The 17781-nt window shown below is 41.8% G+C and overlaps 2 protein-coding genes across 2 annotated transcripts in view; one reads left to right on the top strand and one right to left on the bottom strand.

Moving 5' to 3' along the window:
* The first annotated feature begins 584 nt into the window (after positions 1-584).
* On the top strand, positions 585-2500 carry LOC146640693 (uncharacterized). The gene is made up of 4 exons (XM_085400009.1): positions 585-617; positions 703-810; positions 888-1061; positions 1665-2500. Exons 2-4 carry the CDS (start codon positions 760-762, stop codon positions 2295-2297), a joined length of 858 nt encoding a protein of 285 aa, XP_085256135.1. The 5' UTR covers positions 585-617; positions 703-759; the 3' UTR covers positions 2298-2500.
* A 15196-nt stretch (positions 2501-17696) lies between these two features.
* Positions 17697-17781, bottom strand: part of LOC146640689 (protein NLRC3-like) — an 83692-nt gene continuing 83607 nt past the window's right edge. Inside the window, exon 10 of the mRNA XM_085400045.1 lies at positions 17697-17781. This exon is cut by the window's right edge and continues 713 nt beyond it. The gene's annotated coding sequence lies outside the window, so the exon portion shown is untranslated.

The raw sequence follows: 17781 nt of genomic DNA, 5'->3' as shown, positions 1-17781 counted from the left end.
ATTATTAATTATCTTGGCTACGTAGCTTAATCTATACATTCCAGTAGCGTTCGCTACAAACAATACAAAAACAACAATAAAGGAAAACAGCTGTCTAACAGACAGCATAGCCGAATTCAAGGCAACACATAACAATAATCATTCAATCGCACTTTGTTTCAAAGTAAGCCCATTAAAATGCTTAAGTAAATAAAAGTGTTCAAAAACAGCGGTTTTTGAGCCGGAGTTCTGCTCGCGGTGGGAACGCCGCCGCAAAAAGCCACTTTTTAATCGCGAAAACGATCGGCTGGTTACTGACAACCAAAAGGTTGTTTTTGGTAGATATTAAAGATCATGGGTGGGCGGGGCAAATGGAGCAGTTTTCTACAGTCGAGTAAAATTCCAGGAAAGAGCTGGGTGTGGCTTTCCTTTAAATCACATGATCAACAGCTTTAAGATGGAGGCAACTCGCTCAGTGTTTCCTGTTTCATTCTTAGACTGTGGCGATGGTAAGTAGCAGCTTTTCACTTGTTACCTGGCATCTTTTCAGCCACCAATGATAGTCATTTTATGTTATCAACATTTCACTAAATATGTTTTCTCTCATGTTTAAAATAGGCCGACCAAGAGCAAAATAGGTATGTCTGCAGACTCTGCTGTAGCCAAAGTTATCAGATCTCCTGTGTTTTTAAATCCCTAACTGCTCGATCATTATCATTTTAGAAGACAACAATTTCTCAAAGGAGGTTCAAAACTAATGCCTACAAGATTACCAAGAGGATGGTTCGGGGCTCTTACATGACTCCGGGAAGTCAACACTTGGTGGATGAGGTGTGTTACCTTTGACACTTTTAAGACAGTCCTGTTTATCACTACTAACAATAAGCAAATATGTTTTCACTCAACAGATCCTTCACAGCATGTTGTTTCTGGGCAAAATCAACAACATCCCCTTTTCTCCAGAAGAAATCTTCCCTAATCCTTTTGTTTTGGGTTCTTTAATGAGAAGATATCCCAGGCCTTTTAAGTTGTATTCGACTCAGCTTCCCAGGCGAAGTCCCTTCTCCTGTGTGCTCGACATGGTAAGATAACTCTTCTCACATTTTCAGTCAATCTGACAAACTTCCAGTTTTTAGGAAAGTATAATGCAAAGTGCTTTTTTACTGAGAAATCCAAAGAAAATCCATACTGTACCTTATACTTCAACATATGCTTCTAGCTATACTTCTCCACCAAACACAGAGACTGCAGGAGAGCTGGAGACTTGCTTCAGAATTTGTTAGTTCTAAATAATGTCTAACAGACTCATTATTGGAGATGCTTACAGTCTTCAAGGCGTATATGATGCTGTCACTGTGTAGCTGCTGGATCTGTTAAGCTCAAAGACTCTAAATTCAGCGTGTTTTGACAGCCCGGCATAGCAAAATAGAAAAAAAAAGGTCAATTAGCAAATTTAATTATAAATTAGTGAGAACAAAGATGGATTTTTGCTTATTGATTTAAAATTAAATATATTTTTGTGACTTGTTTCACCCCCTATCTTAAAATGTCTAAACCAAAAGCATCCAATGGTCCTGCATAGTTAAATAAGTCAAGCAGCGAAACAAACATGTTGATCAACTTTCTATGAAAAACAACTATATAATCAGGTGCAACACTTTGACCAGATCTGTAACTGTTTTCAGATCGTCCTGCAAAATAACTCAGAGAATGAAGAGCAAATAAAGCAGAGTCTGCAAGATCTCCTCACAGACTTGGACTTAGAAGAGAATAATAAAAAAACAGCTTTCGTCTCGTCCACCATCTGCATTTCTCAAAAATCCCAAACCAACAAATCAGAAAGGTACTGCGGAGTCTCCATGTCCACCAAAGGTCCTAACGCTGGGAAAATTATGATTGCTGCCTCCTGTCTTAGCAAATGGCATAAATATGTATCTGGTGCGGTGATGACCTATTATCCAAACACAGTCCAGAAAGATTACTTTGATGGAACAATTGAAGTACCTGGAAATATCAGGTGTGAGGCTTTTTGTCTCCGTGATGGTGCCAGAATGAAGCCTTGCAGATCATGTAAGAATTTGTTTGGCTTGAACACAGAAGACCTCAGAGAGTGGCCATATGGTAACTGTGCTGAAGCTGAGAGCCTGAGCAATTTGCTTGAAAATGAGAGAGAAGTTGAAACACATGTGGATGAATACTCAGCTGAAAAGGATAACAGGCAGAGAGCTGAGGATGAGGTTGGTAGGGTTCTTAGAACCGTGTTGCAAAGGATTCGGTTTAACTGGACAGGTGAATTTTACAACCCAGAACAAGAGTGAGATTTCATGAAATCATTTGCATTCATCATTCTGATAAATCAAAGATTCTCTGCTCTGACAGCATCTGTGTGGATTTTCTGTAATCACAGAGACGTGTATAAGCATGTTTACTTTCCATCTCCATGTAATTGTCACATTTAATAATTAAAACTGGCTTCTATGGGTTTTTGTTTGTTTGCTTACATATCTAGTGTTTAATGCAATATGAAGCATTATCAGACAGCATTTATTGGGAAGAATCCCATATTTCTACTGGTCTGTACCCAGGGTACACAGAAAATAAAAACACATGTTTTCTTATTATGATCCCAACTATAATTTACTTAAGCAAAAGCACTACATGTGTAGTTATAATATTTATAGCAGTTACTGTTGAGCTTTAAATTTATCATCTTAAATGTTTATATGCTGATTATATTGCTTTATATAAGAAAGGCCTAACTCTGAGTACACTCTGTGCCAAAAAGTGCTGACAGGAAACTGCATGCTTTTGCAGAAACGTGCTTTTGCAGCTAGAAAGTGAAGCTGATATATATCAGTTTTAATTAGTTTTTACCAACTGCTTGCTAGGGCAATCCCACGAGTTTGGTGTTTTTGTATTGAACATGATTCCAAGTGCTTTCTATAACACATAGCAGAGGTGCCACAACAAAGACTGAGAAGAGGACAGGAAGAGACAGTGAAAGAGATGCACTCCTTCGCCATTCATGTTAAAGCGTTGCATAGCTTTAATTTTAGAGAGTGTTGCATAACTTTAGTCATTTTTCTACCACAGGTGAAGCCAAGAATTGTGAAGCTCTCTTTTGGCCAAATACCAGAATCTGTAAGAAGAAGAAAAAACAAACAATCAAATAGGTCATTATTAAGAGAACAACAATCTCTTGATGATTATCCACAGTGTCTTTGATAACTCTGAGATACAAACTGTCAAGTATATACACATCCCAGCAAACAATAGCTGTGTTTGACTAAAGCGATTAATAACAAGGACAGAGCTACAATCACTACAGTCAAACATAAAGGGCTTAATCCTGAATCCAAGTCTGAGCTGTGATGCCGTTGGTGCTGAAAGCTGCTCGGATCCTGAAGCTGCACGTTTTGTCTCTCTCTAACCAAACCAGCAGCAAAAGAAGACACATTTCGCTTGACATAAACATTGTCATGAATTCCCTCTTACTTTTGCTGGTTTGCTTCCACCACCATTAAAACACACACAGAAAAACAACACAGCACAGCTCTCTGCCTCTCTCAGTGTACTTTAAGAACACCGTTTCCCATCTCAAATCTCTGTTTTTGGCATTATTCACTTGCTTGTTATGAAGCAGTCTACCGTTGTTTACAGCCATTTTTTTTAATGACTTCCGACAAGACAGCCTCATTTCTGCTGTTCAATACCAAATTTTATTTATTTTTTTCAAATTAAGTGAAACTGCAAAATGCTCTGCTGTGTCTCTATTAAAACCTCTTATTAAAACCTCTGAATCACTTCAGCAGCATCAGCCAATGTACATTTGTTGAGTCGTGGTTCTCGTCTGCTTTTGTTCTACTGCAGAATAATATTTTTAAGGTTATCTACTGTAAAAAGCTAGGCCAGGAAAATCTGCTTCATGGTTTTGTGTTTTATCCTCAGTTACTTTGACACAAAAGCATCTGCTGTGATGCTCACACCTCTGATGAAGTTTCACAAGTGTCAGTACTGATAAATGATCAGAATTATAATGTTTCTGACTCTCTGAGTAAGAATTAAATGGAATCTAATTGGGACCTTGTGAATTGGAATTGAACAGGTTCTAGAAATCAGTGATGATACTCAGCTCCAATACCCACCTATGATATTAGGCTTACGAACGCTGACTGGGTTTCATTTACCAGCTTTTTATGTTCTTCCTGCAGTTTCCTCCCCACATCACTCATCTTAACTTTTTTCCAGTCCTCCTCAGTCTAAACAGAACACACAACAATACAAAGAAAAGCTCAGGTGATTGATCTCTAACACTAGGCATCCCCAGTCTTATTCTTAGCAGTCTAACTTCTCACCATATCTTTGAAGGCCTCTCCATTGTAGTAGCGCTTGGATGCTGGATACTCTATCGTTTTGTCACATAGTTCCAGGAAACTGGAAGCCACCAGATGCAGCTCCTCTCCGTCATAGCCGTACAGCTTTTTGTCCTCACGCGTCATCAGCACAAGCTCGTCACATGGACATGAGGTGCCCTTTACCACACCAATAACCTGCATTTTTACAATCTCGGGAAGGTAGAATTTTCCCCAGGCGTTAACTTCATCATCATCCCCGTTGTATTTGGTGTTCTCAAGCTCTTCTATCCACAGGTCAGCACCACTTGGCTTCTTCAGGTGAACGCACATGCTTTTGTTTTTGGAAACAAAATCTTTCACCCATTTCAGGTACTTTTCACCTGGAAAGAAGCAGACAAGGAAATATGGATGAATGTAGAAGTGTTGGAAAAGACAAATAGCAAGGTTATCCTACAGCAGTTTGTGAAAATGTTGTATCTTGAAATAAGCAGGCAAAATGAGGATCTCACTTATCTCATATGTTCTGACTACCGACTTTCTTCAGTTAAAGGACAAAAAAAGGGCACACTGGAGGCTGACAGAGTGTGCAATGGTGGGAATCATTTTGCAGAACTCACTAAAGTTTGTTTCTCCTGGAACAAGCTTTTTACACTTCGGCAAATGAAAATACTGTGTTAAACTAAAAAAGAGCACCAGACCAAGGTCTACAGTACTAACAGAAAAGCATGCCGTTACCTGTTGCCTGTCGACACAGCTGCTGATCTTCCTCACCAAAAAAATGAGGATCCCTGAAAGGAATAGAAAGGTTATGTTAAAATGAATGACTGTCACGGTGATCATGGGAAGCTCCGAAATATCACAACAATAGCTACGAAATCACAAAATGCAGTGTGATGTCTGTAAGCACCAAACATGACATCTCTGCAAATTCATCTTGAAATATGTAGGTACCTCACACGTACAGCTGCAGCCATCTCAGCCATTTATCACTGTGGCTGCCAAGTGGCTGCCACTTCACAAGCGCATGGCACAACATAGAAGAGCCACCTCCACAGGACAAGACTCAGCAGTCCATCTGCATCTTAAGGATAAAGGACACTCTTTCAAGGATGCCAATGTTCACATTTTGGACAGAGAGGACAGATGGTTTGAAAGAGGAATGAAAGAAGCATCTATGTCCACTGTGAGCGACCATCTTTGAACAGAGGCGGGGTTTACGACACCAACTCTCTGCCATCTATAATCCAGTTTTGAGATCCTTCCCAGACGCCTTAACGCCCACTCACATCCTCGGCCATCTGACCTCAGGAATTCACATGATAAGGTGGGGCCAGGTTTCACTATGAACTCACCCGAAACTGGCTGATTGGGACCCACACCCAGTTTCACACCTTGGCTCAGGTGATTAGAGGATCATCAGGGGGTCCTTTTGTCCCTCTGTGGGGGGAAACTCCCACTAGGTTTATATCTGGGACTCTCCACCATTTGACCTTAGAACTGAAGAAGCTTCTCGGATGAGAGGTGAAACGTCTTCAAGTAACTTAAAGAAGTCCAGACGCTTTTCTTTGCAAGCTCCTTTGACTACGATGACCTGGATGACTGAGAACCTTCACAGACATAAGGTGAATGTGACAAACAAAGCGCCTTCTTGTTCTCTGTGATAATGTAAAGTTATTAATGAAAAAACAAACGAGTAAAAAACGGACTGGAAACATGTCTTCAATCAAAACTCGACAAAAACAAAGAAACAGCCTCGCTTCTCTGCGACGCTCCCTAAAAATGACGTTACGTGTTACGTACCAGAGATTTCTATACAGCCCTTTATCAAGCCGAGAGAAAGTGACGCAAAACCCTCCAACTAATAACGACTAGCAGAGAGGCTCAGCTGAGTGTAGTTACCTGGTTTGCAGACGCATACAGACGTTTCCTGTCCTCTCGGACGCAGCTGTGATAGAACATGTGGTGCATTACCGCCACCAACTGGCTTGGAGTGAGGACCGGAAATCGCTCATGCCAAATCAAAAAAAAAAAAACATAAAGAAAGATTAAGTGAAGAGATAAATGAATACATTAAATCAAGAAGAAAAAAACCCACCACCGGACATATACATCCTCATATCCTTCTGTACAAATGAGTTTGTTTTAGAAACTGAAAAAAGCCACAAAACCTTCACATCTAGAAATCCTTTGCAGTAAAACTTGTTTTTTGGCAGGTTCCACAGGTTTTGAATCAGTTTTCTTCTTTATTCCTGATAATTTTGACAATGAAAAAGAACATGTTCTATAGGGCTTTGGAGTTGACGTCACGCCGCAATGCATTGTGGGAGCGCGGCACCATTTTCGAGGTCTACGAATCAAAACAAACACACTGTGTTGGAACGACGATTACAAGATGCTTAAAAGCAGCTCAAAAGAGAATGGACTGTATAGAGACCGATTGCGTCCAGAGGCGAAGCGGCGGTACTTGCAGAAAATAACGTGCAGTGGAAATGTGGACCCGTATGAAATACGGCCGTGGAGTAGAAACCCTGAAGACGTAGCCTGACATATTCTCGTACCTTATCTGTGGAGTCAGCGCGTACAAGTCGTCATTCAAACAAAGGTAAGTCAGCTCGAGTACTGCGTGTGAAATGCGTTTGATTTCCCTGCAAACATTCACATTAGTGCAGCATAAATTCATTCATGAGGGGAAATTACAGTGAGAACATGTGGAGGCTGTTAGAGGGAGAAGATAGTGAGTTCAGTGCAGGGCTGTGCAGAGAGGTTTAAAGGGGCGGGTGCTCAAAGTTAAAAAGGGGCACATTGAACCAGGCTGAATAACAACAACACACATTCATCAAGAATCTAATATGGGAAGGGCAGGGCTGTGTTGGTCTGAGACTGTAGACATTAAAAAGTCCACAGGAGAGATGGTAGCTGATTAAACAAGTGTCATGAGATAATAACAAAATGCAAAGATTGGTGACAGCGCTTGGAACCATAAGGCAACAAAAAACTATGTATGTAAAAAAAAAAAAAAATATATATATATATATATATATATATATATATATATACACACACAGTGGGGCAAAAAAGTATTTAGTCAGCCACCGATTGTGCAAGTTCCCCCACTTAAAATGATGACAGAGGTCAGTAATTTGCACCAGAGGTACACTTCAACTGTGAGAGACAGAATGTGAAAAAAAAATCCATGAATCCACATGGTAGGATTTGTAAAGAATTTATTGGTAAATCAGGGTGGAAAATAAGTATTTGGTCACCTCAAACAAGGAAAATCTCTGGCTCTCACAGACCTGTAACATCTTCTGTAAGAAGCTTTTCTGTCCCCCACTCGTTACCTGTATGAATGGCACCTGTTTGAACTCATCATCTGCATAAAAGACACCTGTCCACAGCCTCAAACAGTCAGACTCCAAACTCCGCCATGGCCAAGACCAAAGAGCTTTCGAAGGACACCAGGAAAAGTATTGTAGACCTGCACCAGACTGGGAAGAGTGAATCTACAATAGGCAAGCAGCTTGGTGTGAAAAAATCAACTGTGGGAGCAATCATCAGAAAATGGAAGACATACAAGACCACTGATAATCTCCCACGATCTGGGGCTCCACGCAAGATCTCATCCCGTGGGGTCAAAATGATCATGAGAACGGTGAGCAAAGATCCCAGAACCACACGGGGGGACCTGGTGAATGACCTGCAGAGAGCTGGGACCAAAGTAACAAAGGTCACCATCAGTAACACACTAAAACGGCAGGGAATCAAATCCCGCAGTGCCAGACGTGTTCCGCTGCTGAAGCCAGTGCATGTCCAGGCCCGTCTGAAGTTTGCCAGAGAGCACATGGATGATACAGCAGAGGATTGGGAGAATGTCATGTGGTCAGATGAAACCAAAGTAGAACTTTTTGGTATAAACTCAACTCGTCGTGTTTGGAGGAAGAAGAATACTGAGTTGCATCCCAAGAACACCATACCTACTGTGAAGCATGGGGGTGGAAACATCATGCTATGGGGCTGTTTTTCTGCCAAGGGGACAGGACGACTGATCCGTGTTAAGGACAGAATGAATGGGGCCATGTATCGTGAGATTTTGAGCCAAAACCTCCTTCCATCAGTGAGAACTTTGAAGATGAAACGAGGCTGGGTCTTCCAACATGACAATGATCCAAAACACACCGCCCGGGCAACAAAGGAGTGGCTCCGTAAGAAGCATTTGAAAGTCCTGGAGTGGCCTAGTCAGTCTCCAGACCTCAACCCCATAGAAAATCTGTGGCGGGAGTTGAAAGTCCGTGTTGCTCGGCGACAGCCCCAAAACATCACTGCTCTCGAGAAGATCTGCATGGAGGAATGGGCCAAAATACCAGCTACTGTGTGTGCAAACCTGGTAAAGACCTATAGTAAACGTTTGACCTCTGTTATTGCCAACAAAGGTTATGTTACAAAGTATTGAGTTGTATTTTTGTTATTGACCAAATACTTATTTTCCACCCTGATTTACGAATAAATTCTTTACAAATCCTACCATGTGGATTCATGGATTTTTTTTTTTTCACATTCTGTCTCTCACAGTTGACGTGTACCTCTGGTGCAAATTACTGACCTCTGTGCAAGTTCCCCCACCTAAAATGATGACAATCGGTGGCTGACTAAATACTTTTTTGCCCCACTGTATATATCAGCAATCAATCAGAAAATCATTGGTTCATATTACAATTAAATATGAACAGGCTCCTTAGATGTAAGCAGTTCAGATCTGATGTCATTTACATTCTTCACACAGCACATTCGTCCAGGCTGACAGGTAAACATAGAACTAATCTCAGGTAACATGACTCATAGTAGAGATCCAGTAAGAAAGATTGCAGGCTCTAATATTATTACCACACAATCCAAGGACACACCAACAGCTCAGATTTGTAGAACTATTTAAACAAATGTCTTCTGAATATTCAATTCAGGTTCACAGTGGGGGGGGGGGGTTTCGTGGAATTTTTTAAATAAAGTCTGCAACACAGAAAGAGCTGTGATCAAGCTATTTATTACTGCGCCAACACACATCAAACATCACAGTTCAGTCATGTCAGCGCTGCCACAGAGGTCGTGCTCCTCCTCCTTTACGCCTTCCAAGGAAGAGGGAGGAAGTTACAAACTGATCCTACCACACTTCACGTGTCTCGCTATGAAACCTAACGCATCAATGGTTGTGCTGTTTTGTGCCCTTGGCCTTATCAGCACCTGTAAAGGGAGTTGTTTTCTCAAACTGCTGAAGTAAGTTCATCTAGTTTTAGCAACTTTCACTGAACAGTAACAGTGTCACAACTAAGCATATGCATAAGCACTTAAACACTTTAAATGAGAATAACAGAACATTTCTATTACAGAGGCTGGAACCTGTCCCAGTAGTAGGTAGAGCACACCTGGACAGGTCACCAGTCTGTCAGAGGACTAACACAGAGACAGACATCAGAGTAACAAATCTATTTAAAATTAATGTAAGTTTGCTGCAGCTGTATGAATGAACATGTGTTTCTGTGCTCACAGTCCACCTCTCAGGAACCTGCAGTTCACTTTTAGTCTACTTTAAACAGACCTCACAAAAGGCTGATGTGGCTGGATCAGTAGTCTGATTTGAGTACGATACCGTTGGCCAGGGATTCATCTGGTGCATCGCTTCACTGCAGTCTTACGTATTTTCCCCACACCTGAATAAAAAAATACTGATATATACAAATAACAGCTTCAGCTGATGCAGCCTGACTCAATCCTAGATGTTCAGCACACAGAGACACAGAGGTGCCGTTTAAAGTTTAGTGTTAACCTGAGTCACTGATCATTTGCAGTATTACAGAGTCTGGCAGTCTTTGCATGATGTCCACGTCACTGTAAGTTTCTAGCTGACTTCACTGCAATTTCAATTTCAATTTCTGCTGTTCACAAACGCTGTCCATCTAATCTGACTGAGCTGGAGCTGTTTTGCAAAGAAGAATGGGCAAAGATTTCAGTCTGTAGATGTGCAAAGCTGGCAGAGACAGACCCTGAAAGACTGGCAGCTGGAACTGCAGCAAAAGGTGGTTCTACAAAGTGTTGACTCAGGGGGCTGAATAATTACGCACACCCCACTTTGCAGTTATTTATTTGTAAAAAATGTTTGGAATCATGTATGATTTTCGTTCCACTTCTCACGTGTGCACCACTTTGTGTTGGTCTTTCACCTGGAAGTCCAATAACATTGATTCATGTTTGTGGCTGTAATGTGACAAAATGTGGGAAAGTTCAAGGGGGCCGAATACTTTTGAAAACCACTGTATATATAGACACAGGACTACAAGTAGAAGATCAGACATGAAAGTGGAGATAACACAGAAGACCTGCAGCAAAGGTCAGAGGTCAGACTGGGCCCCTGGATTCAACAATGAGCCAATGATCATCAAGCAGTGACTAAAGCAGAGCCCTGACCTTCTGACATTCATCACACAGTCAGAACAAATGTCTGCTGATGACTTCATCTCATGAAACGACTGATAGATGTCAGTTCATTGATCAGCTGAGCTGCTGATCTTCATCGTCACAGAAACATTCAGCTTGTTTCAATCAGTAAATAACTCCCACTACTCCCAGTTTGAACTGTTCCCACTCAAAATGCTGTGAGAACAATGATCATTGTAGAACTTCACAAACATCACGTGTTGTTTTCCACATGTAAGATCAGCAAACACACAGAAACTTCCTGTTGCCACACACGGCCTCTAAAATCTCTTCCACGCTTTCTGTCTGAAGTCCACTCTCTGTGTCGGATCCACAGGAAACAACAAGATCTTATTAACATGGTTTTCAATGTGTCTCCTTCCAAAAAGTCCAACCAATGAACAAATGTGTGTATTTGTGGAGGCCGAACAAAAGCATGACACATTCCTCTGTTTCTATAAACTGGAGTCAAACACAAACATGAAGAGTTTCACTGACAGACTCCAAAATGCCCCCACAGTGGATCAAAGGGAAATCCTACAGTGTGGCCAGAGACTCTTAATGGCTCCAACATCAACACATCCACAATGTTGGATCCAGTTCTGCCTCACAGAGTTACTAAGACACACCCTCTGCCAGCATCACAACAGCTCCACCTGCTTCACCTGCCTCCTCAGCATCTGTACACCTGAAGAGAAAAGAAAGGCTCCAACAGCTCAAATCTACAAAGGATTCATGAAGTTTCATCCAACAATAACATGTTTGCCTTCCACAGTGTGCTGTTAGACACCACTGTACCTCTGCCATTTCAAAAAGAGCAGCTTGGGAACATTTTGGCTCCAAACACTTTGTGTTTAAGTTCTTTGTTTTCTTTGTGAAGCCGACAACATCTGGAGCTTTGTGACTCATAGAAACATCATTTTGTTCTTTAGATGACAGCAGATTGGGACTGAATAATCAATCACTATCAAACCAATAAAGACAAACATGCTGATTTTACAGGAACTTTGTTGGAGAAGCTGCAAAGACATGAAACTGGTGGAGATCCCAAACCAGTTGATAGTGCTGGTTATTCCAAATAAAGCTGTTTCCCTTTGAGATGAAATGACTTTGTGTCCTGATATATAATAAAGATGTTGTTGTTTTTGAGCCCCTGTATTAAAAGTAGTTTAAAGTCAGCTTGAGTTTGATGTCTTTATGTCAAAGCTGCTCATGATGTTGAGCTGCTGATGGAATAAAAACAATATAAAAGCATGTAGTCCAGACTTAAATGTAGCCTGTTGTTAGCTGAGGTCCACACACAGTGTTTGACAGTGTAAAGTGTGTGAAAGGGCTGCTGGTGGAGCTCACTAGGATGAGCAGGTGACCACGAGGTGGAGAGCAGCTGGCCTGGCTTTGACCCGGGCCACGCCCCCTTTCTCTCTGCTTTGCTGTCACTTATCTTCACTGCTCTGTCCAATAAAGCTGAAAAAGGCCCCGAATCAAAGAAATCTGCTGCAGCCTCTGAAATGTCTTCTGTTTCCTTCCCGACGGCTTTTTCACCGTCAGCCCATCAGACAGTCCAGCAGCATTTATGATGATGTCATGATGTTGAAGAGGCTGCTACGGTGGCCTCCCATGACCCCCAGCCTCATCACAGCTGAGATGCAGACATTTGAAAACATTCAGCAGACAACTGAATAACAGTCCAACACAACAGTCTGTGTGCAGACACACACTGACCTTTCATAGAGTCAAACACAGCTGGTTGAGTCATTTCTCTGTGAGTCTAAAGTGAATCTAGTATTTGAAAGTCCACTTCCTGTATTTGTTGTTGAAGCCATTAAATAACCTTCTTCATCCAGCTGACAGCATCTTCATCCTATGATGTGAACAGTTCCTCCTGTTGATGACAAACCTCTGACAGGATCTGCTTGAGGAGCTTTTTCATGTGCAGCTCTCTGAGCTCAGGGCTGAGCTGCTGTTTCATCTTTAAGAGCTGCTGCCTCCTCGCCGGACTTGTTCTCCTCTTCTTCTCCTAATGACACCATCTCTGCTTCATATCTTTCACTGGGCCTAAAACAGATGAAGAGTAGATCTGCTGCTGTTCACTGTTTGTGTCAATATGGAGAAACATGAAAGACAAACACAGCACATACAGAGAAATGTAGACAGGATGTGCAGCCAGTGCAGTAAATGGTCTCAATATCAGCTCTTTAGAAAATGATCCTGATGAACATGAAACTAACATCCAATGAGAAACAGCTTCCTTGTTTCATGTCCAATAACAATAAATGCAGAGCTAATAAAGAGCTGTTCTATTGTAAAATGCTGAGATGATTATTAGACAGAACCCAGCGGCTCACCAAAAGCCTGCATTGAAAATCTATATGAAAGTCATCTATGCTCATATATGGAAAAATCCTTTAACTGTCACTGTGTTTTTCATCTGTGCTCTTGTTGGTTGGACAAGTTTGTAAATGACAAAGAGCTCAGTGAACTTTGCATCCATCAGATCCTGTTAGATGTTTGTTTTTCCTTCACAGCTTTGTGATGAAGGCTGAAGAACAGAGATATGAACTATTGCCAACATGAATCCTGATGCATGACGTGGGCACAGACCCACCAAAGCAACACTCAGCTCACCTCATTCCAGGCGCTTGTCTGCTGGAGACCATGAGCCTTGTTAGTCACACATCAGCACCGTGGTAGGAAACAGCCTCCATCATTTCATTAGATCTGAATTTGGACTGTTTCCCTCTGGATGAACCAAGTCTGTCAAATCTATTGATCCAACACAAACAAACACATTGGCTCACAGTCAGATTGGCTTTGTATGGATGGTGTAACAGGGGGCTGGGAAAGGATGCTGAAAGCTGAATATAACACAGAACAATAACAGGACATATAATAATGTAGCAACATGATCTTCAACAGGCACACTTCTGTTATTCATGATCACAAACACAAAGAACTTGTGCAGCCCTGATATCAGCCCTAATATATGAGTGTGTTTGCCCAAAGACTGAAACAGCATCAACATGACAGCTGTAAGAAATCTTCTCTCAGCCTTGTTTGGCAGAAGATCCCTGCAACAAAGATTGTAGCTGAAAGATGACGTGTGTAAAGTTTGCTCTGTGGGAGGGTCGAGGCTGTTTTTAGACCTTTGATAGTTTCCAATCCAGTTCTGACAGACAGGAATAAAAACAACATCATTAAGATCAGATCATGGAGCTGTTTGCTGCCTTGTTTCTATCTTCACATTACAAGACTTTACTACAATAAAGATGCTAACCTGTATCTGTAGCAACAACATCATTGAATCTAGAACAACTGGAGCCAAACCAGTGGCTCTGCTGGGATCACTGGTGAGCCAACACTTCCTTGTTGATGCAGATTTCAGGGCTTCCTTTTGCTCCTCCGTTATAACTGTTCTCTCTTCTCAACACATGATGACACAAAGGAATCAGCAGTGACAAAGATGATGCTGAAGAGAAGCACACACTTCACACATATAACAGACCAGTGCAGTTACACACACCTCTGCTCGACATCAGGCCTCAAACAAAGACACAAAACACTAACTTGACTCTAAACAGAAGAAACGAGCAGCTGTTTCTGTTCTGTGCTTATTTATATTTGACACACATGCTTCTCTTTGTGCAAACACACATCGCACTATAAGGGTAACCTCGCACACAATGATTGGACAGCACAGTGATGATGCTGGGAGATCCTATACGCAGCAACACAGAAACACTGAGAACTTTAAACAATGATGGAAAGTGTTATAAATGACTTGTTGGCCTCTGATCTGTCACAAACAGCTGAAACGTGTCTCTCATGAGTCACATGAAGGTTTTTGACAGAAAGGACAAAAAGTAGCTGCAGTCAGTTTGTGTCATTTTTATATTTATTCATCTGGGAGAAAAATCTGAGGGACATTAAAATGTGTTTTCAACAGAGACAAGAACATGAATATAACAGAACAGGTAAATGAACATGTTTCAAGTAAACAGCTGGACTGATCAGGTCCAAACACAGAGTGATAAACTTGTCAAACAGCTGTCATATCTTTATATAGAAGCTCTTTATAAATGCTGCTCACTGCAGTCTGTTTACTAATAATGTCAAAGTGTTAGAAACACAGAAACATCAGAATGGTCTTTGTTCACAGAAACCTGTCTGGGATCCTTTGTTGTTCTTTTGATGCAGAGTTACATTATAAATATAAAGAGTTATTTCAGAGTCTCATCAGTTTTCCTGCATGTCTTTATTTAACACATCAGCAGGGCTGAAGCTCTCATGTTAAACACACACTGATCTATGGACACGTTCATGTGTTTCTAACAGAACCAGGCTGTTATCAGCCTGCACTAACATTATGTCACACACACTGAATGTAACAGTGACAGTTTACATCATCACACAATCAGCTGTGATTGTTTCACTGTCATCAAACGAGTCAACAGGAAGTAGAATCAATAGAAACCAATCATTTACTGACAGCATGTCTGATGGAAATAAGTGCAGATTATGTATGAAGTCTAACTGCACACAGTAACTGTGTTACAATAAGGACTTAACAGCGCCCTCTGCTGGAGTGTTTCAGTACTGCGTTAACTAGAATACACCACCTCCTCACACCACCTGCTACAGCTCTACTCTTCTATGACTACAGTCATCCACAGCACTGATGTGAGGTCACATGGTTCATATGTAAGGGGCACAGCTGACCTCAGGTCAGTTTAATGACTGTGAGCAGCAGCTGTGTTATTGTCACTGTGACAGGGAGACACTCTCAGACACAGCGCTCATGTCAGCTTGTTCTCATGCAGGAGGATCAGGAGCTCCATGTTTGTCTTTCTGTTTGAATCATGATGTGTTTGTGCCATCAGAGTCTGTCATGAGTACTCAGGGTTTCACAGCAGCTCTTCTGGATGCTGACGAGGACTCCAACCTCATGTTTCACCTCTCTGAGCTTCTGATGTCTGTGAACACTCGTGTTTCTTCTCTGGGCTCATCTGGACAAAAACACCTTTCTGTGTTTGGCTGCAGCCTCATTCTGACTGACAGGAAGTGTGTTATCCATGAGCTGCACTTCTGTGAGGAAGTTTCCTGCTGTGTTTCCTGTCTGTGGACAAACACGAGTGTTCCAGCTGAGGACTTGGTTCCTTCCACCTGTCCATACAGGACATCACGCTGTCTGCAGCTCTGTAAATGCAGCTCCAGGTCCTTCCACGTGCTGCTCTGTATTTGTGCAGTTTGTAGTGTGTCCTGGGAAACGTAGCACACATGGTGTTCTTCTGCTGTTTCCTCCTTTCACTGAGTGTGAAACACTGACGCTGTGCTGTTGTTCACAGAGGGGAGCTGATTCTAGCTGCAGCTGGACTCTGTCATCTAACTGAATGTGTTGGTGCTGATCACGGGGCTCTGAGGGGGGAGCAGCAGGAGGACTCTGGATGCTGACGTCAGTGTATCTGTGGAAGCTCCCACAGCGTGTCTGTCATTCAATATTGTGCTGTATATTGTATCTATGCAAAGATGAACAGACTGTGTGTTCACTGGTCTCTGTGCTGCAGCTCTGATGTCATCATCACTCCCTCCTCCACCCTCAGCAGTCCCAGCATGCTGCTGTGGTGCACCCCACCCTCACTCTACACCTGAGCCACAGACCACACCCTCCACCTCAATATACACCACAGTTTTCTCTGCTGTGGAAATGAGATCAGGAGGAAATCATCATTATTATTATTTAATAAACGCTCACATTAATGTGGGCTTATTTGTTTCATATTAGAAACATTAGTTGAGTGTTTTTAGTATAAAATGGTCAAAGTCCCTCTTTTTGCTCCTCCCCTCACCTGTGGATGGGCGGTGCTGTTACCGTGGTGACAGCTTGGATGTGTTTCAGTCCTGCCTGGTTATCACTGCAGGAATCTTTCACATTTATTACAGGTAATAACTCTGATTTTTCTGTGTATTATGAACCAAATGTATCCTGATACACACAGAGATGGATGAGCAGAGGTTGTTTTTGCAGTTTATGTAGTTACTATGGACTTAATGCATACATATTATTAAAATTAGGGCTATAACAGTTGTATTGATGTATAGCAACTTGAAATGCTCCCACAAATGGCTCCACAGCATGTAAAAATATAACAAAAGCTCTGGCGGACTTGGTTCTGTGGTCAGTCTTAAAGGGTGAAGTTAAACTCTGTAATCTTCACTGTGTCACAGAGTTCAGTGAGTCCCGTTATTCACAGTATCAATCAGATCATCAGAGAACAGCTGATCAGCAATCAGTGGTGCCAACAGCGCCTCCTGTGGTGAGAGGATGCAATAATGCAATGTAGCATTTTTCCACTCAACACTTGCAGTCATGGAAACTGTCTGTTGGATCTGTGTGACGTTGCTTTCTTGGTTAGAGTTCCTCACAAATGTCCAGATGATTCTTCTAATGAGGCGTCGACCATGTTTGCAGCTCTTTGGAAGAAAACGTCGCCCTTTGCCATCCTTACTTTTCTTTGACTTCTTCAAATGCAGCTGAACTCCAGCTGGTATTTTCTTGGACTTTGCAGCTGTTTCTGGTCATCAGTTCATTCCTGCAAACCTCTGAAGCTGAACAACAATGATGCTGCATTGCTGGCTGATCCCAAAAGGTTGATTCTGTTCATCTGGACGTTTTCAGAAACGTTTGCTCACTGATCAGGTGACTTCTTCAGTCTCAGCTGACTGCAGCTTTACAAGCTTACAAACAGCACATTTGCACAATGACTGAAAGCAGCAGCACCTGATATATATGATACTAATATAATACATATACATATATAATCCATACTAATGATGAAGGAACTGAGCTCACAGTCCATTGTTCATTCAGTGAACTACTCAGTTTATTTTGGGCCTCAGAAATGCTCACTCTGTTTGTACATCACTGTCAGCAATAGACTCATTCTGCTGTGTGGACAGGAACACATGTGACATCACTTCCTGTTTG

The sequence above is a fragment of the Rhamphochromis longiceps genome, unplaced genomic scaffold (assembly GCF_057381845.1).
Source record: "Rhamphochromis longiceps isolate RC_006_pf unplaced genomic scaffold, R_longiceps_female_GT1.1 unmapped_scaffold_4, whole genome shotgun sequence".
Taxonomy (NCBI): domain Eukaryota; kingdom Metazoa; phylum Chordata; class Actinopteri; order Cichliformes; family Cichlidae; genus Rhamphochromis; species Rhamphochromis longiceps.
This window is presented reverse-complemented; position numbering and strand designations above follow the sequence as displayed.

What these genes read in the sequence shown, in the direction of transcription:
- LOC146640693 (XM_085400009.1), top strand. Translation starts at nt 760, where the DNA reads ATGGTTCGGGGCTCTTACATGACTCCGGGAAGTCAACACTTGGTGGAT. An exon ending in GTCAACACTTGGTGGATGAG is followed by an intron (nt 811 to 887) that starts GTGTGTTACCTT and finishes TTCACTCAACAG; the next exon opens with ATCCTTCACAGCATGTTGTT. An exon ending in TCTCCTGTGTGCTCGACATG is followed by an intron (nt 1,062 to 1,664) that starts GTAAGATAACTC and finishes AACTGTTTTCAG; the next exon opens with ATCGTCCTGCAAAATAACTC.